This window comes from Macaca thibetana, chromosome 14, assembly GCF_024542745.1.
Source record: "Macaca thibetana thibetana isolate TM-01 chromosome 14, ASM2454274v1, whole genome shotgun sequence".
In the NCBI taxonomy this organism is placed as follows: domain Eukaryota; kingdom Metazoa; phylum Chordata; class Mammalia; order Primates; family Cercopithecidae; genus Macaca; species Macaca thibetana.
Window position 1 is genome coordinate 104,761,527 of NC_065591.1, and position 20,897 is coordinate 104,782,423.

General features: G+C 41.6%; 2 protein-coding genes across 29 annotated transcripts in view; one reads left to right on the forward strand and one right to left on the reverse strand.

Annotated features, from left to right (window-relative positions):
* TIMM8B (translocase of inner mitochondrial membrane 8 homolog B) overlaps window positions 1–20,897 on the reverse strand; it is a 1,180,384-nt gene that overhangs the window by 855,394 nt on the left and 304,093 nt on the right. The window lies entirely within an intron of this gene.
* NCAM1 (neural cell adhesion molecule 1) overlaps window positions 20,396–20,897 on the forward strand; it is a 313,863-nt gene continuing 313,361 nt past the window's right edge. For 2 of the 18 annotated variants that reach the window (XM_050757663.1, XM_050757661.1), the window contains exon 1: window positions 20,494–20,851. In XM_050757663.1, coding sequence (XP_050613620.1) covers window positions 20,800–20,851 — 52 coding nt within the window. In that variant the 5' untranslated portion in view covers window positions 20,494–20,799. Of the gene's footprint in view, window positions 20,852–20,897 lie in introns of all 18 variants that reach the window. The other 16 variants (XM_050757664.1, XM_050757665.1, XM_050757677.1 and 13 more) reach the window with 11 other exon arrangements.

Here is a 20,897-nt window from a genome sequence, read left to right on the forward strand (position 1 = left end):
AATGAGCATATTGTTGTCTCTCTAACCAAAGTGATCTAATTCCCTGAAAATAGTTGATCATATCTGCTGAATTGGTGCTACTCCCTGCCATATTTTCTATTTCGATCCTCATTTTGTTCATGAAACAGCAACGATGATTTAGAGTGACATGTTGTTGCTATGGAATCTTATTTCTCTCTGCTTTTAGTCTATTGAGGACTTGTGAGCTCTTAAATGTCTTTGCATGAGTTACTGCTCAAACGCACTGATGCACTGATGGGCTGGGCAGCTGTTCAAACCCAAACTCAAACCAGGGATGGTTACAGAGTCAAAGGTTGGGTTTTGAGCTGTGTAGCACATAAAATAAAAACAAGTCAAATGTTTAAGTCATGGCCTGTAACTTTATCTTGAAGGATTTTGATGATTCGAGCATTACTGCTGTGGTTTGGGACTGTTTTAGCCTCAGCATTTACAGTTATTCTTTTTTATTCCATGTATGGCATGCTCAGTTACTTCTCTTGCCTGATTTTCATAAGGCGAAGTGGTGCAGATTGACGAAGGCTCATCCTCTCATGGACTGGCAACAGATATCTTTACATCTAAAGGAAAAATTCAGCTCAGTTGCTCTGATATCAAACATTGACTGTTTGTTACCCTGCTGAGGGGTTCCATAGGAAATTCACTGGAGTGCAGTCTCCACAAGGATAGGGACACTGTTTTATTTACTGCCGTCTAGCTAGCAGTTTGAATTGGAACTTAATCCAGAATAGGCAATCAATTAATATTTGCTTAAATGGTTGAATGTAATCAAGGAAGCTTATTATTGAAAGGGCGCTGAGCCCTGCTGATTCTATTTCCCAGTCACTTTAAGTGTCTCTTCTACAGAATGATGACTGCTGATCTACATCTGCTGGAACCCCTACAGCTACAAGACCCTTCACTACCTAGAAAGTAATCCATTCCATTTGTGGAGGTCTTCCATTGTTCAAAAGCTTCATCATACATGAGATCACAATCTATCTCTTTCTGTATTTCTTCTTTAATTCTTATTTTTCCCTCTAGAAGGACACCTTCTTTCTCCTGACAATGCTTCAGATAGCAGGGGACAGGTTCCACAATCCCTGTAGAGCCCAAATGGCATAGAGTATAAATGGCTAAGTGGTGTAACCCATAAAACCAGGAAGGCCCTCTCTTCTCTTACAGAACAGCTAATTTTTAGGACAGTTTTCAGACCTACCAATTTTAAACATTGCATGATACTAATAGGGTAATCAGGATTCATTACAGTATAAGAAATTACTGGACCTTAGTGGGGAAATCTCCATTTTAATTTTGCCTGACACAAAGCTTTAGGGAACTGAGATGATCAAGGAATTATATGTTAATTTTTGATTAGTAAAGACCTTGGAACTGAAATCTTAATTAATTAATCATCCAACTCTTTCTTAATTGAGCACCTATTCTGTGCCATCACTTAATTTTCCTATATTGAATTAAGGCTTTATTACTAAACCTTAAGATTTATAGAGTGCTATTGCTCTGCAAATGTTATCATACTGAATTCTCATAAAAACCTCTGATGATGATTCTATTATTATCCTCATTCTCATAAAAGGAAACTTAAGTTCAGCAAGGATGAGGAACTAATCCAAGGTCAATAACAGGAATGTCAAAGACTGAGGCTTCAAACTCAGATGTATCTTGGCACCAAAGTGCTCTTAATCTCTAGGCCATATATTTCTAATGAGAAATAAACTACTGCAGGAAAAAAATCCGGGTTCAATTAATTTTTGTATTTCTCATAGTGCCTTTCATAGTCAATGTTCAATAAATATACATTGAATAAATGAACACATTTGGTGAATGTGGACCTTGGGACAAAGCATGAGCCACGACTTAACACTTTATGCCTCAAATTTCATTTCCATGAAATGAGAGAATCGGGCTGAATCATCTAAGTTTTCCCCCAGTCTTAAGCGTGTCTGCTGCTAGTCTAAGAATGAGGATGAAGTGGAGTTTAACAGCCACAGACAAGAGTGAAGAGCATTTCTAGAGGAGCAATATGACCTAATAGAACATTCCTTTGAACAGAATGTCCCTCTGCCCAAAATACCCTTTCTCCACTTGTTCACTTGGCAAATGTCCAATGACCAGCTCAGCTGGCCTCCCCTCTGAAGCTGTCCTTGACCTCTCCCTCAATACACATCTCCCCCTACCACACACACACAATTATCTCCTTTTGAGGGGCCCCAAGTACACTGTGCACAATTAGTGGTTATTTCACGTGCCTGTCTCTGTACTCTCACACCCTAGACTGTGAGTTCCTTAAAGACAAAAACTGCATCGTATTTCTCTCCAGGCCCATCACAGAGCTTGGCACATAAAGCAAGGCTTCAGTAAGTGTTTTTTGAGTGCCCATATGCATCAGCGGGGCATATGTATGGGAACTGGAGGGGAACAATTTGACCTTGATAGAGGATTCATGCCAGGAAACAGGGAGAAATCAACTTAGTAGGATAGGATGAGGCTTGAAGTCCAGAAAGGGGAACTTGGGCTTGGTGTCCCAGGCATTACAAAGCCACTGTACCATTCTTAGGGGAGAAGTGATGATAAAAAGAAAATCCCATTGGGAAGATTAGTGTAAATATGGTTTCTCATTTTAAAAAGATGAATAAAGGTTATGAATTTGCTTTCTTCCTTTACATAGTGTTAATAAATCCACATCTCATCTACTATCTAACACTTGCATACATAAAAAACACAGACTAGTCTGGTTTGAAGGCGTTTTTCTTATTTTATTTTAAGTAAATGAATTTTTAATAAATTACTAACATAGTAAACAAACATCTTAACTAGGATGAACCAAATTTGAATAAGTCTAAACTGTTGTTATCATGTATGTAGCACCAAGCTCAGTGCCTCACACATATTAAGTGTTCAATGAGTATTTGTGGGATGTCAAGTTGATATTGCATTGTGGTTACCTTCACTCTGGTTATTCACATAGATAGAGAAAAACAGCAGTCCCCAGATCTAAAATACTGTGATTATTTTAGAAGATTAAAAGATTAAAAAATAAATTAGGCTGGTCGCAATGACTCATGCTTATAATCCAAGCACTTTGAGAGGCCGAGGTGAGCAGATCTCTTGAGCTCAGGAGTTCAAGACCAGCCTGGGTAACACAGTGAAACCCCATCTCTACAAAAAATACAAAAATTAGCCAGGCGTGGTGGCACGTGTCTATAGTCCCAGCTACTTGGGAGGCTGAGGTGGGAGAAATGCTTGAGCCCAAGAGGTTGATGCTGTGGTGAGTCATGAATGTACCACTGTACTCCCACCTGGGTGACAGAGCAAGAACCTGTCTCAATAAATAAATAAATAAATAATAAAATAATTAATTAATTAAAGATGGAAAGACTTTAGCCTTTATGTTTAGAATACAGCACAAATCTTTTTATTCATATCAATGCTTGCCTTTTAATTCTCTAAAATGTAAAGTAATATTAAAATATGTGCATTGTCAGGGCACATGTCAAATAACTACAGCAGATCGTAGCTCAAAAATGCATTCCATGGCAGCAAGACACACACCCCAGTGTAAGCAACCAAGTGGATCAAATTTCTCTAAAATCCAAACAGGCCCTTTTATCTAACTCTGGTGTCTTGAAGAAACTGGCCCTGGAAAAGAGTCGTCTCAGTTCAAGTGCATTGACAGAGGTGCTTTAGCCATCTTCCCCCAGGTAGTAATCCATATTACCATGTAGTTGCATCATTTTGCAATCTTGGGATTTAAACTCATAAGCAGTTTCAGAATGTACAATTTTCTTCCTAACTTGAAGAGCAGAAAGGGGTGTATGTGTGTGTGTGTGTGTGTTTGTGTGTGTATGTTTTAAAGTAGGGAGGGCCTAAGAGGGCTTCTCTGTGATATTTGGTGTCTGATTTTGAGTAATTAAGCTTCTCAGTGACTAAGTACGGTGCTATTAGATGAACAATATGTGACGCTGCCTGATGTAGTGCATAATGATCTCATTTGGACCACCTATGAATCAACATTTATGCCTAGGAAAGGGTGAGGCTTTATCTTTATTCCTAGATTATGATAAGGATTTCCATAATTTTGCAGCTTTACGGATGGCTTATCTCTATCTGTGTGTGGAGCTATGCAGCTCTTCCAAGCTTGGCTCTCTTATGCATATTTATCACTTTTAAATTTATAGCTAATTACTAGGATATCATGTCAGAAATAAATGGAAATCAACCCCAGTCTCCAGCAGTTTCATCTATAGTGAAAGTGCAAAGGAAAGAACGGAGGAAAGGTGGCAGGCTCTTCCCTTATACTTGGAAACCTTGTCATAACATAAATTTTAGCCAGAAATTGGCTGCTGTATAACAGGTCTTTGAACCACGTCCTAGTTATTAAAATCCTAAAAGATCTCATGATAGCAAGGTCTCACTTCTTGTGTGTATTATTATAGGTGCTTGTAAATTTGGAGGGTAAATCTGAATCGTGTCAAAAAGGATCCCATTCCTCACTGATGTTCGTGTATATTTCAGAGATAACTTATCTTCATTCCTGATTTTGATCTTTCTTTGGTATTGGCTCCTAGCTCCCTGGATTTATGTATCTCTGCCCTTGTCCCTTCTGAAAGTAGTTAATCTTTCCCAATAGTTGTGAATATAATGTATTGGAAAAGAATGTAGGCTTTGAAGCCTGTGGTAGTTATTAGGCTGTTTATTAAATATTCTGATTCTCCCTCTGGGCATAATAGATTTTTACCTCCCTGACTCCTTAAAGGTAGGAATATTCATATGGCTTGTATTGGTCAAGAAACTGGAAGTGTAAGGGATGTGGCCACTTCCAGATGGAAAGTTTAAGGCCTATGCATGATTGAACTCACCACTCTCCTTTTTAACTTCTGCTTCCATAATCATGGAATCATGGAGATGGAGCCTTCCTCAGATTGAGTCCCCAAGCGAGTACAACATAGAACAGAACCCTCAACAAATAACCTTTGTTGTTTTTAAGTCACTGAGACTTAGAGGTTGGCTGTTATCCCTGCAGAACCCAGCTTCCACAGTGTCAAAGACAGTCCTAGACTCAGATCCTTGAACAAAGTGCAGAATTTCTTTGACTCCCTCAGGGAGTCATATGAAGAGTAAATAAATGTATGTAAGTAAAATGGTTTGCCCCCCTAAATGTATATGCCAATGTTGATTTCCTCTGTCCTCCTTCCTCTTTATCCATGAGGAGAGAAAGGGTGTCTTGTTTATCACTTGATTATGCCTAGCATAAGCCCTGAAATATAAAGGTGCTTAAACAAATAAGTAAAAGCATAGAACTATTTGAATGAACTTAGAGAGTAACTTTTTCACACTATCCTTTAGCAATCATTGTGCAACATAAATATTCTTTCTATCAATTTTCTTACATCAGGTTTTCCAAGGCACATTTGGACAATGAGACAGGTTGGATAGGAAGAGAGGTCTGTATAGGGATTTTAATTCCTGCATAACTAGTTGCAAATCAGAGTGACTCTGGACTGAATGGGACAATTTGTAGCATTCTGAGCTGAAGTGGCAATGGCTCCACTGGCCTCCACATTGACCGGACCTCTTTTGGAGAAATAAGCTCTGCTCTGAGCATCACATTGAGAATTATCTTAACAAACTGGAAAACACACAAGTAGCAGGTGAGGGGGCAGACATTGCAGGCAGAGCAAGATGCTGAGAAGCTGGGAAGGTATTGTTTATTGCTCCAAACTCCCTCATGCTGTTGGGAGGTTAACTGAACATAGAAACTATTTGTATTCTCACTACTTTAGCAGACAAAGTGAGTAAAGATGTTGCCAGTGGATAAATTAGTCTGTACTGTGACCCAGGGACACAGAGTTTTTAAGAAGAGAAATAATGTCCCCATCCACTTGTTTAGAAATCATAGAGGAAGAAAAGAAACTTGAAATTATCCAGCAAACAGAAAGATGGAAAATCATTAACATAGAGTTGTGCTGCCCTATTTCATCATGAACTGCATTGGCAAAGGCAACAAGGGACCCAGCATTAGACAGGAGGAAAAGAGGACAATGCGAAGAAGAGATGAGCTGTGAGCCATCAGCCAGGGCAGATCTCTTTGCAGAAATCTGGGGGCTGCTAATCCAGGGCTTCAAGGAGGCACTAAGATACCAGAAGAAACTACCGTTGAGATGGGCATGGTGCCAGGGCACCTGAGCTTCATCGGGAGAAAAAGGATGACATTAGTGAGAAAATAGAATCTTCCTGATTAATCTGGGATAGGAGAATCAGAACCATACAAGACTGGTTACAGAGACTGGCCCGAGATTATCTAAGATTCTCTAAGATATCTTAAGGTGAAATTCGACTTTACTTGCTAAATCTACAATTGTTGTCACCATTGTATGCATTTTTCCCTTAGCAACTCCTATATAGTTTTATTAGTTCATTCTCATGCTGCTAATGAAGACATACCGGAGACCGGGATAATTTATAAAGAAAAGAGGTTTAATTGACTCGCAGTACTGCATTGCTAGGGAGGCCTCAGGAAATGTACAATCGTGGCAGAAGGCACCTTTTCACAGGGCAGTCGAAAAGAGAATGTGTGCTAAGCAAAGGGGGAAGCCCCTTATAAAACCATCAGACCTCATGAGAACTCACTCACTGTCATGAGAACAGCATGGGGGAAACCACCTCCATGATTCAATTATCACCACCTGCTCCTGTCATCGAGATGTGGTACAATTCAAGGTGAGATTTGGGTGGGGACACAGAGCCAAACCCTATCATTCCACCCCTGACCCCTCTCAAATCTCATGTCCTCACATTTCAAAACACAATCATGCCCTTCCAACAGTCACCCAAAGTCTTAACTCATTTCACTGTTAACTTAAAAGTCCACGGTCCACAGTCTCATCTGAGACAAGGCAAGGCCCTTCTGCCTATGAGCCTATAAAATCAAAAACAGGTTAGTTACTTCCTAGATAAAATGGTGTACAGGCATTGGGTAAATACACTCAATCCAAATGGGATAAATTGACCAAAAAGTACATTGGCTACAGGTTCCATGCAAGTCTTAAATCCAGTGGGGCAGTCATTAAACCTTAAAGTTCTAAAATGATCTCCTTTGACTCCATGACTCACATCTAGGTCATGCTGATGCAAGAGGTGGGTTCCCATGGTCTTAGGCAACTCCATCCCTGTGGCTTTGCTTCCCCCTCTCCACTGCTTTCATGGCTGGCATTGAGTGTTTGCAGCTTTTCCAAGGGTACAGTGCAAGCTGTGGGTGGATCTATCATTCTGGGGACTGGAGGATGTCAAGCTCCATTAGTCGGTGCCCCAGTGGGGACTCTGTGTGGGGGCTCTGACCTCACATTTCCCTTCTGCACAGTCCTAACAGAGGTTCTCTATGAAGGCTCTGCCCCTGCAGCAAACTTCTGCCTGAAAATCCAGGCATTTCCATACATCTTCTGAAATCTAAGTGGAGGTTCCCAAACTTCAATTCTTGTCTTCTGTGTACTGACAGGACCCACACCACATGGAAGCTGCCAAGGCTAGCGGCTTACACCCTCTGAAGCAATGGCCTGAGCTGTACTTCGGCCCCTTTTAGCCATGGCTAGAGCAGCTGAGATGCAGAGCTTGAATTTTTCCCCAGAAAATGGGCTTTTCTTTTCTGCTGCATGGTCAGGCTGCAAATTTTCTAAATATTTGTGCTCTGTCACCTCTTGAATGCTTTGCTGCTTAGAAATTTATTCCACCAGATTCCCTAAATCACCTCTCTCAAGTTCCAAGTTCCACAGATCTCTAGGGCTGGCGCAAAAAGCCACCAGTCTCTTTGCTAAACATAACAAGAGTGTCTTTTACTCCATTTCCCCAAAAATTCCTCATCACACCTGAGACCACCTCAGCCTGGACTTCATTGTCCATATCACTACCAGCATTTTGGCCAAAGCCATTCAACAAGTCTCTAGGAAGTTGTTGCAAACCTTCCCACATCTTCCTGTTTTCTGAGTCCTCCAAGTTTCTATGTAAAGTTTCAAACTTTCCTACATTTTCCTGTCTTCTTCTGTGCCCTCAAAACTGTTCCAACCTCTGCCTGTTACCCAGTTCCAAAGTTGCTTCCATATTTTGGGGTATCCTTATAGTAGCGCCCACACCCTTGGTACCAACTTACTGTATTAGTTTGTTTTCACACTGATAATAAGGACATACCTGGGACAGGGTAATTTATACAGGAAAGAGGTTTAATTGACTCACAGTTCTGCATGGCTGAGGAGATCTCAGGAAAATTACAATCATGGCAGAAGGCACCTCTTCACAGGGTGGCAGGAAAGAGAATGTATGCCGAGCAAAGGGCGAAGCTTTTATAAAGAAGCCTTTTATAAAACCATCAGATCTCATGAGATCTCACTCACTATTATGAGAACAGCATGGGGGAAACTACCCTCATGAGTTCATTATCTCCACCTGATCCTACATGTGGGGACTATTATAATTCAAAGTGAGATTTGGGTGGGGACAGAGAGCCAAACTATATCAATAGTATAAAGGTAGCTTTTACCACATCCAAGGCAAGTGGTCTAGGAAGAATTTATTGATGACATTATTCATTCCATCGTAAGCACTGAACACCTACTATGTTCCAGTCAACATGCTAGGTACTAGTGATACATAAAATTAAAGTCTTTGTCCTATAGAATTTCACTGGCTAGTGGAGAAGAAAGAGCCAGAAACAGGCAATTAGATTGCAATGTGTGATCTGGGTGCCGTGATAGGGGTGAGTATCCTGGAAGCTTCTGGGAAGAGCACTCAATCCAAGGAAGGAGGATAAGGAGCAAGAGGTGGGAAGGGAAGGGTCAGGAAAGAGATGATTCCATAAAAGCTTGGAGGATGAGCTGGAGTCTGCCTACGCAGGATGGTGCTGGTGTGTGCTATTACTCAGGTCCACCATGTGACATAAGAAGAGGTGAGAGGTGAAACTGAGAGAGCAGGGGCCTGGTCCCTCAGAAGGCCTTCATGGGGCTTGGACTTCATTCCAGGGGGAAATGGGGAGCCTTGACAGGGTTTTAGTTAGGGACATGACACGTTCAGCTCCTCATAATTATTCTTTGAAGGAGATGACTCTGGGGGTTGGGGGAGATGAATTTGAAGAGGGGAGAGTGGAGGTGGGGAGATTAGTCAGGAAGCTTGGCAGAAAACTATGTGAGATATGACAAGTGCCTGAATAGCAGCCATGGGAGCTGGGGAAGGAATCCTGGGCCGAAGCCCCAGAGCAAAGGAACCTTGAGCTATTTGTGGATTTGCTTGTTGATTCCATTCTTTCAACAAACATTCAGAGTGATACTTATGGTGGAACACTGGGTGGGGCAGTGAGGGGCAATGGGAGGAGAGGTCTGGTGTTTGTCACAGTTCTCTCCTGCTCAGACTCACTGAGTAGAATCTTTCTTCTTGATTTCTTCTTTGCTTGTGCAAGGATAGATGGTGGTTGGCGTGGGAGCCTCCCATGCTGGAACATGCCTGGCTCACTCCACACTCCACAGTCCTTGCAGATGTATCAAGGAATTTCTTTTTCAGAGCATGTGACTGGAATGAACGCTGTGCCTTCTTGGAGCTTCTGGAAGCTGTCAGGCTCTATGGAAATCTTAGCACCCAAGGAGCAAAGGAGCAAGGATAAAAATGTCTGCCAGCCTTTGGAAGGCATAGGTGGGGATTCATTTATATCCATGTTGACTTCCAATTCTGAGCTCTTTAGGATTCTGTAACTATTGTGGAGCTAACAACATCATCTAGGCACTCTGTTTCTTCAGGATGGTGACAGAGTATTGAGATGTTGTGCCATGGCTGTGTCAAGGCTGGGGAAACAGTTCAGTTCTTTTAGCAAAGAAGAGGGGGGGAAGATGAGATGAATGACTGTCAACCATAGTGAATGACAGCCATCTTGCTTCCTCCTCTTCCTATCTCTTTCCTCACTCTCTAGGGTGCTTGTGCTTAGGAGAAAAGGTGGCATGGGCTCCCTGGATGGGCATTTCTCTGGCCCCAAAGATATAGATGAACCTAGAGAGACCTACATTTAACTTTGGCTCTGCCTACAAGGCCCCTCTCTTTGGTGCTGGGGCTGATGCCAAATCGTATTCTGATGTGTGACAAAGGGAAGCAGTACAACCAGAGAAAGCACAGGGGAACAGTGGTGAAGATGATGGGCAGGATTAAATTGGAGAAATAAAGATAGCAGGGGATAAACAAAAATATTTTTTCCTTTTCCTCCAAGTACTGATGTAATCAAATCTTCTAAAACATGAGTTGCCCACAACTGCTATGACAATTATTCATAAAAGGCAATGGAGTCCTAGCCTACTCCTTAAAATAAAACCAACTTCTACTTGTGAATAGCTAATTGTCCAGTGCTACACTCCTGTCCCTCGATGAGGTCCCCCATGTCTTTCTATCATCACACAAGCTCAAAGAAGGAAAAAGCATGGACCTTCTCTGTCCTCCTTCGACTTGGCCTCTTAGCAGCATTCACCAGAGTGACACCTCCTTCCTGTACAAAACTCTCACTTTTCTTGGTGCTGAGACACTGCTTTCCTCTGGTTGGCCTCCTACTTCAATAGCGCCTCATCTCAGTCTTTTTGCTTGTTGTTCTTTCTCTCTCTGAACTCATGATATGGATGCTTCTCAGAGTCAAAGTCTGGGTCTTCTGCTCTTCTCTTTCCATATTTTTGCCTAGGTGGTCTCATTTTTTTCCCATGGGTTAGGTACTGTGAATGCTGATGACTCTGAAATTCATATCTCCTGCTAAGACTTTTCCTCTTACTTTCTCTCATATGAGAACCTCAGAGATATGAGAACCTCTGAGGTTCTCATATCTGACCATCATCTTTATGTCTCCATTTGGATGTCTCAAAGGTAGACCCAACTTGTCCCAAACTGAACTCTTGCTTTCCCCTCCCCTCCAAGGAAACATACCCTGCATCTTCTACATGTTGACTTCTCTTCACTGTTCTTCACATCCATCTGCAAGTTTGGTCAATTCTGTCTCCACTTGTCTGCATCTCTTCCACTGCCTCCCCAGCCTCCATCATCTCTTTCCTGGATTTCTACAGTGGTTTCTGATTAGCCTCTCCACACCCACTCCTGCTTCCCTACAAAATGTTCTCCACTCAGCAGTTGGAGTACATATAAAAACATGTAAAATAATTCATGTCTCCAACTGAAATCCTATTTAATAACTTTTGGAAGCTTAGCAATATTTATTTATTTATTGAGATAGAGTCTTGCTCCATCACCCAGGCTGGAGTGCAATGGTACAATCTCGGCTCACTGAAACCCCCACCTCCTGGGTTCAGGTGATTATTCTGCCTCAGCCTCCCAAGTAGCTGGGACTACAGGCACTTGCCACCACACTTGGCTCATTTTTGTATTTTTAGTAGAGAGAAGGTTTCACTATGTTGGCCAGGCTGGTCTCGAACTCCTGACCTCAGGTGATCCACCCACCTTGGCCTCCCAAAGTGCTGGGATTACAGGCGTGAGCCACCACACCCGGCCGCAATTTTTACTTATTAAACTAAAAGCCTTTACACACACACACACACACACACACACACACACACACACACACAGAGATGTCACTCTGCTGCTGATAATCCTCTAGCGGCTTTCTTTGAACTTTGAATAAAATATAAATTCCTTACTTTAGCCTTCAAGGTAGCTATTGTGCTCAGCTCATGCTTTATTTTGTGTCCCTCCTTCCCTTGCTTTTTCTATCCTGGCCATCCTGGCATTCTATTAGTTTCTGGAACCATCCAGGCTTTTCTGCCCTCAGGATCTTTGCACACTCCTGGAATGCACCTCCACTTGCTATTTCCATGGCTGGGTATTTCTCATTATGTAGATTACAACTTACATGTCATCTCCTCCAGGAAGCTTTCCCTGATCTCTGCTGTCATACTTTATCAGGGAATCCTGTTACTTCTTTCATGGCTCTCATTACAACTTAAAATTTTTTCATCTCTTTGTTTAGTTATTTATCTTCTTGACAGTCTGTAAACATGTGTATTTTGTTCACGTTTTGTATTCCTGACTACTAACAGTGATTTGCATGTGATAGGTGTTCACTATATACATGTTGAATAAAAGAGTGTTAGGCTTGCACTAAGTCCTCTACACACCTTATTCTAATTAATGTTCACAAGAAGTCTGAGAGTTAAATGTCACACTAATCCCATTTTATGGACAAGAAAAATTAGGTTTACAGGTGTCAAGGTAATATACCCAAATCCACAGAGCCTACAGGTGAAGAAGCTAGGATTTAAACTTGGATTGTCAAACTCCTGGAGCTGAACACTCATCCACATCACTTCATTGCCACTGGGGTGTGGGAGGATACATAGAAGAGAGCCAGGAAGTTGTTGTGTCTTTAACTTAAGTTCAGTCATGCTTTCTGATTTTTAAGATCTTGACATGAAGACCCTAGCTCTTTTCTCGTCTGTTAAGTGACCAGTTTCAGAAGGTTTTGTTTGTTTGTTTCTTCAGGGACAAAACAGGGAGTTGGGCAGCCTGGAGTCTGAATTCAGCTCTGGGCCCAGGAAACATTTACAACTATCTCTGTCTTGCTAGTTCACTTTAACTTCCTAAAGCTGTGCACACTCCATGGCCTGATTCTTGCGATTTGATTCTGCCTCATCCCTCAATATTTACATTGAAACATATAGATTGCCCAAATGGTAATCCGTGACAGTTCTCTGTGACTCAGTTTCCATAACTCTGGAGTAACTTGTCTAAATATACTCATCTCTGAGATGTCAGCATGATTCTAACACTTAGTCCAAGTAACAACTCTGGTAGATTAGAAAACAGGACCCCTCCGTTCCTATCAAAATCTCAATGATAGTTTATGTAGAAATAGAAAAGTACATGCTAACATTCGTATAGAGTCTTAAGAGACCCCAAATAGCCAAAAGAATCTTGAAAAAGAAGAATGAAGTTGGAAGGCTCACACTTCCTGATTTCAAAGCTTAGTACAGAGACACAGTAGTCAAAACAGTGTGGTACTGGTATAAAGACAGATATGCAGACCAGTGGAATAGAATAGAGACTTTAGGAATAAACCCTTGCATATATGGTCAAACAATTTTTGACAAGGGTGCCAAAACTATTAAACGAGAAAAGGATAGCATTTTCTACAAATGGTGTTGGGAAAACTGGATATCCACATGCACATAAATAAATAAATTTGGATCCTTATCTTATACCATATACAAACATTAACTCAAAACAGATCAAAATGTAATAACTAAAACTATAAAACTCTTGGAAGAAAACATAGGGGAAAAGCTACAAGACATATTTCACAATGATTTCTTGGATATGGCAATAAAAGAATTAGGCAACAAAAGAAAACATAGATAAGTTGGACTTTCTTAAAATTAAAATGTTTCTATATAGTAAAACACTATTAAACAGAGTGAAAAGGCAACCCATGGAATGGGAAAATATTTTCAAATCATATCTCTGATGAGAGATTGGTATATACCATATATAAGTAATTCTTACAACCTAACAACAGCAGAACAAACAACCCAATTAAAAAATGAGCAATAGGCTTGAAAAGACATTTCTTTAAGGAAGATATAGAAATGGTCAATAAGCACATGGAAAGATGTTTAATATCATTAGACGTTAGGAAAATGCAAGTCTACACTATAATAAATTACCACTTTACACTACCACTTTACACTAAATTACCACTTTACAGCACTATAATAAATTACCACTTTACACTAGGATGACTACTATCAGAAAAAAAAGAGAAAGAAAAGAAGACAAAGAAAATACAAGTATTGGCAAGAATACATTGCAAGTGGAAGTGTAAGATGGTGTTCAGTCCCTGTGGAAAATGGCATGGAAATTCCTCGAAAAATTAAATGTAGTTACCACATGATTCAGAAATTCTACTTCTGGATATATACAAAAAAGAAGTGAAAGCAGAGACTTGTACAGATATTTGTATACACACGTTCATAGCAACATTATTCACAATAGCCAAACGGTGGATGCAACCCAAGTCACCATCAATAGATGAATGGATAAAGAAAATGTGGTACATACATACAATGAAATATTATTTAGCCTCAAAAAGGAAATAAATTATTACATGTTACGACATGGATGAGCCATGAAAACATTATGCTAAGTGAAAGTAACCATTCACAAAAGGATAAATACTGTATGATTCTCCTTACACCAGGCACCTAGAGAAGTCGCGTTTATAGAGACAGAAAGTGGAATGGTGGCTGTTAGGGGCTGAGCAGGAGGAGGGAATTGAGAGTTATTGTTTCATGTGTACGGAGTTTCAGTTGGGGAAGATGAAAAAGCTCTGGAGATGAATGGTAGTGATGGTCGCACAACAATGTAAATATGCTTGATGCCACAGAACTGTACATATTAAATGGTAAATTTTATGTCATGTGTGTTTTATATTTTTCCACAATAAAACAAAAGAAAAGAAAAAAAGCTGACAATGTAATTGTCTACCTAGAAAACCCTAAAGACTACTACAAAATCTCATAGAACTGATAAAAGAATTCAGCAAAGTTTCTTGATACAAAATTAATGTACACAAATCAGTAGCTCTCCTATACACCACCAGTAACCAAGCTGAGAATCAAATCAAGATGTCAACTCCTTTTACAATAGCTGCAGAAAAAAGTAATAATAATTAAGAATATACCTAACCACGGAGGTGAAAGACCTTTACACGGAAAACTACAAAACACTGCTGAAAGAAATCATAGATGACACAAACAAATGGAAACACATCCCATGCTCATGGATGGGTAGAATCAATATTGTGAAAACGTCCATACTGCCAAAAAAACCTCTACAAATTCAATGCAATTCCTATCAAAATACCACCATCGTTCTTCACAGAACTAGAAAAAAAAAATCCTAAAATTCATATGGAACCCAAAAGGAGCCCGCATGGCCAAAGCAAGGCTAAACCAAATTGGCTATTTTGGAGTATAGCTAAAATCATGTAGTGGGTACTATGCTAAGCTGTTCAGAGTCCCCCTTCAGGGCTGGAGGGCTTACTCCAGATGCTGGGGATGCCCTCCTTCAGCTGAAACAAATCACCTTTCACAAGGCCAGGTTACATTCTTGGGGTGGCCTGAATTTGGTGATTGGTCAATGTGAGGATATTGCAACTATTTTCAGGGTTCTCAAGGTGGGGCTGAGGCGTTGTGGTGCCTGCCCGGAGGCCCAGTTTCCTCTTCTGTTTATTTCCCTTCCCACACAGATGTTGATCCTGAAAGTAATTCCTAACAAACTTTCTGCACAATATAAAAAAGGAAAATGAAAACAGCACCTCTTCCTTGATGCTTTACTTCCACTGATGCCAGAAAATACCATCGTAACAACCGTATAAATATATGATGGGTGGGATTTGCAAAACACCCCTTGAAGCTGTGCAGTGCACAACCCGCACAAAGGAGCAGTGGTTCTATGTCAACCTCTGTCTCGTTTCTCCCGCGTGTGGAAGTCCCCAGCACCACTGTGCTGGATTGACTGATGAGTGCTCGCTAGTCCTTAACCAGTGCCTGAGCCAGCCTTGAACAGGGAGGAAGCACATCAGTTGCCCCAGCCCTGCCATGCATTAGAGTTTATAAGTAATTTCTCATGTCAACCAGATTTGGAAGATGAGAAGTTAAGAGTGAGCTGGGAGGGTTCCCGAGAGACTTTCATGCTTGAACTCTGTGGGCTCAAGTTTACCTCCTGGTCCTTATGCTTTCCTGGCTCATGCTCAGCTCTTTGGATAAGCCAGAGAAAAAAACAGATTAAGTTGGACTTTCTCAAAATTTAAAACGTTACTGTATGGAGAAAACACTATAAACAGAGTGAAAAGGCAACCCATGGAATAGGAAAATATTTTCAAATCATGTATCTGATGAGAGATTGGTATCTACCACATATAAAGAATTCCTATGACTTAACAATAACAGAACAAGAAACCCAATAAAAATAAATAAAATGGGCAGAAGATTTTCAGCTTCTATTAGCCTCAGGTCTTAAGTTGGCTTAAGACCTGTCTCTTGTGTTGGTCTTAAGATGCTGTGTTTCTCAGACTCTGTTTTGCCTGTATCGATAGTGAAATAAACTTCTTAGGGTATCTGTGAGTCCTAGGATCACACCTGGGGTCCCCACTGTCAACAACAACAGGAAAGAAGACCTAAATTAGGGCACTTTATTCCAAGTTCATTTTTCAAGTTGTATAAGTCAAGCTGTTGCATAAGGCCTTGGTGGTGCTGAGCAAGAGTTAACACCAATTTATTTTACTTTATAACCTGATAATAAAGTCCTCACGTTAAAAGAGAAGAAAAGAAAACCTTCTTCTAAGCCTCCTTCTCTCACAAGCTTGCCTCCCTGTCATTATCCCACTACTCTTTCAACATCACACTGCTGGAGAGAGTGTCCACACCCCCGGCTTCTCTCTCCTCCCCTCCCTTTCATTCCTGGGACCATGAGGTCTCCCTTCCCCTCCATTCCATGAATACTGTTCCCCCAGGGGCCACTAAGGACTTTCCAATGGTCGAATTCAGGAAATTCTTTTAAATCTTCCTCTTTTTTGACCACCTCAAAGCTTTCTTCTTTAGGTTTTGTGACACTGTCATATTTCAATTTCCTTTCTAGCTGTCTGTTTTTCAGTATTTCATTGGTAAGTCCTTCTGCCTGTATCTTAAACACTGATGCTCTCTGGGCCCTCTGTCTGTCTTCTACACATTTCCACTTGGATGTCTCTGAAACATCTCAGACTTAGTATGTGCAGAGCTGACATCATTGCTTCTTTGCTTATCACCTGGTCTGAATCTGCCCCTCTTCTTCTGCTCCCTATCAATGTTGCCAGCAACTATTCAGTCGCCTACAATGGACCCTTAGCAGTCATCACTTTCTCGAGATCTCTGTCATGTACACCCATATAGATCCACTAAACAAAATGGTAATCCCTCTCCGCCCCAGAATTCTTATCTCTCATTATTGTTTTCCTTAGCACTTCTCACCACCTGTACACTACTAGATGTTTAATGATTTATTCTCTGTCTTCCCCCATAAAAAGGAAAGCCCATGTGGGCAAAGGCTCTACTTTGTCCCGGGCTACATCCCCCATGTCTAGAGCAGTGCCAGGCACTTAGTTGAGACTCCATAAACATTTGTTGAATGAATGAAAGGAACTTGGATTTCTTCCTGTGCCTCATACTTCCATCTTCACACAATTCCCAAGTCTAGCTGTTCTTATCTTATCTTGGAATTGCAAATCTGGGCCCCTTTTTGCTTCTTTTCCCACTGTCACTTTTTTTTTTTTTTTTTTTTTTTTTTTTTGAGACAGAGTCTCGCTTTATCACCCAGGCTGGAGCGCAGTGGCATGATCTTGGCTCACCATAACCTCTGCCTCCTGGATTCAAGCAATTCTCCTGCCTCAGCCTCCCAAGTAGCTGGGATTACAGGCACGTGCCACCAGGCCCGGCTATTTTTTTTGTATTTTTAGCAGAGACAAGGGTTCACCATATTGGCCAGGCTGGTCTTGAACTCCTGACCTTGTGATCCACCCACCTCGACCTCCTAAAGTGCTGGGATTACAGGCATGAGCCACCGCGCCCGGCCACCCCACTGTCGCTTTCTTAATTAGGCCCTGTCACCCCATCCAGAGTTATCATGGCCTCCTAGCTCATCTCCTTGCTGTGGCTGTCTTCTTAGACCTTTCTCTGCTTCCTCTCTAAATAATTTTCTCTCTAACGCACAGTCTGGAGTCTCCTTCCTCTGCCTCAATCCCATGGATGTTCACTTTGTAGATGCTCATTAATGTGTGCCTGACAGCCCGGGCCTCTCTCTGGGGAGAGAGGTCCAGTGAGAGTCACAGTTTTGTCCCATTTTAAAATGAGGATCAGGGAGGGATTGAACGCAATACAGAGCTTACAGATGTAGGCACTGACCAGCAGAGATACACAGAATTGGAGACAAGTGACACAACCTGTTAAAAGAACTTGGGAGAGAAACCGGGAGTGTGGACTGGAATGACTGGGGCAGCATTCTAGAATGAATCATTACAACAGAGATCAACAACCACACGGGGTAGGGGTAGGGAGGGGCTGGAGAGAGAGAGGGGAAGAAAAAGAAATTCAGTCATGCTGAAGTGAGATTGGATTTCCACACTTGTCTACACTGAAAAGCTAAAAATAGGGACATCTGGGGAGAAAAATAGTGAGGAGTCTTTTAATTCTACTGACATGGACTATAAGGAGGGAGGTTTGCAGGGAAGGATGTGTCTCTCACTCTTAGGGGCAAAACTGGAAAAATTTTTATTTTGGGGGCCCCAACCTTCACTCTCTCCACTCCATCCCCTGCCTGTTCTCTCTATCTTTCCTCACTATCAAAACCTCTTTTTAAAGGAAAGAGTCTGATAACATTCATTTACATAAATCTGTAATATTTAATGTGGTGATTTTAGATGTTAGAAGCAGAAGTCTGAAATTAAAGACACATAAGTACAGCAACCATTAAAAAAAGACGTATATAATTCACTGCATCCAGCACAGGGCTAAACCCAGTGGTTGCTCCACAAATATTTGTTGAAAGATGTTCAAAAAAGCATTATTTATATTATCAAACTCCACAAACAATACAAGTATCCAAAAATGGGGAAGCCATTGCAAAATCATCCATATGAAGAAATATTACATAGCTATAAAAATATCTAGAAAAGCTTTTTAATGATCCAGAGGAATAAATGCTTATACTAATGTTAGGCAAAAATAGCAGGATTCGAATTGCTACTATAATATGTCAATTATAAAAATCATATGCACATACAGAAGACAAAATCTATGAGTATCTCTGGAATCCGTGGGATTTGGGGTTATTTTTAGTTCTACTTTTCTGTATTTTTGAATTGTTTATACTTGGTATGAAAGAAATAGCCCAAAGTAAACGTTGTGGAAGATTTACTTGGGGGAAGAAACACTTTTCAGGGGTACCCGCTAATTACACTGTACTGGTGTGGCCCACTTGGTCTATTATAGAGGAGGAAAGCGGGGAAGAGATAGGGCCTGTCCAGTAAGGGAGGATGGATGGTCTGCCAGCAGAGGATGGACTTTTAAAAACTGCTACAGGGGCTGGGCGCGGTAGCTCACGCCTGTAATCACAGCACTTTAGGAGGCTGAGGCGGGCAGATAATGAGGTCAGGAGTTCGAGACAAGCCTAACCAACATGGTGAAACACTGTCTCTACTAAAAATACAAAAATTAGCTGGATGTGATGGCGCCCGCCTGTAGTCCCAGCTACTCAGGAGGCTGAGGCAGGAGAATGGCTTGAATCGGAACGGAAGTTACAGTGAGCAGAGATGGCGCCACTGCACTCCATCCTGGGCGAGAGATCGAGGCTCCGTCTCAAAAAAACAAAACAAAAACAAAACAAAACAAAAAACAAAAAATCGGCTACAGGAGTGGGGAGGCCGACCTTTGAAGAAAAAGGGCGTACCCGGTAATATTAGTGCTTTAGTGCCTTTGAACTTATGCAGACTTCCTCTGTTAGAGGGTTTCTGTGTTCTAGGCTAATAGGTTAACCTGACATCTAGAACACCTTCCTCACATTAGTTCCTTACACACCCAAGCCTTCAGGTGCTGAGACATGTTTCTTTTCACCCTGCTCCCTCCACCCCCTACTTTTGAAAACACAGCTGGAATTTTAATTAAAGCCTATTGTGTTGGTACCTCAGTAGTGTTGGTACCTCAGTAATATTCTACATTAATATCTTTAAGAATTAAGGTCATGTCCCCATGTAAGAAAATATTATTTAATGTTGCTTCTATATCATAATATCTATATAAAAGCCCTGGCTATTTTAATAAAGAGACCACAGATTTCAGAATTTATATAAACAGGAAAACATTTTCTTTGGGTTATTTCTGGAAATCCCTTCCAAACATCTGAGTTTTCTTCTAACTCAAGTCTCTTCCCACCTCCTTCCCAGGGGATCTGCTGAAGGGTGTTGTATGTCTCCCTGTGGGACAGCAAACTTCACAGTCAGGATAAAACAAACAAACAAACAATATCAAAATAACACCCAGCAACGGCAACCCCCATCCCTCTCCAAAGTTCTAATTTCCCGCACTTAAAATTAAGTCCTGGGCTATCCTTGTGTTGCAAGAATCTTAGAATCGAAATGGAGGGATTTGATAACTTTAAATCTAAAATTTTCTTCTATTATTTACTAGTTATCAAAATATGCAAACTGCTGATTAGGGAAGGCTGGGTGGCAGGAGCGCCTGCGAAGGCGTAGGGGAGAAGTGTGAAAAGAAATCCCAGCTCTCCCTGGGAGACTGCGTGTGAAAGAGCCCGGCTCCCCCGAAAGCTCCAGGCCGCGTTTTGCAGGCTTCCGCATCTGCCTTCCCTGTCTCTCTTACCTCCTTGATGTTCGGCACTATTTGTGGCCGGCGTGGTGGAAGGACACAGTGAGGTTCTCACCCCCGCCCCCCCACCGCTCCTCGCTCCCATCCCAGTTCCATCAAAACGAACCCGGGCCAGCGCAAGGATCTCCGAGTTGCAAGTGTGCTGAGGCTGGGACTGTCACTCATTCTCCGATCAGCGCGTGAACGCAGCTCGGCTGCCGCTGGCAGGAAACAATTCTGCAAAAATAATCATACTCAGCCTGGCAATTGTCTGCCCCTAAGTCTGTCGCTCTGCCGCCGTCCACACTCGCTGCAAGGGAGGGGGCACAGAATTTACCGCGGCAAGAACATCCCTCCCAGCCAGCAGATTACAATGCTGCAAACTAAGGATCTCATCTGGACTTTGTTTTTCCTGGGAACGGCAGGTACATTTTTTTTTTTTAATTCTCAATCTGGTTTGCTAATTACCCC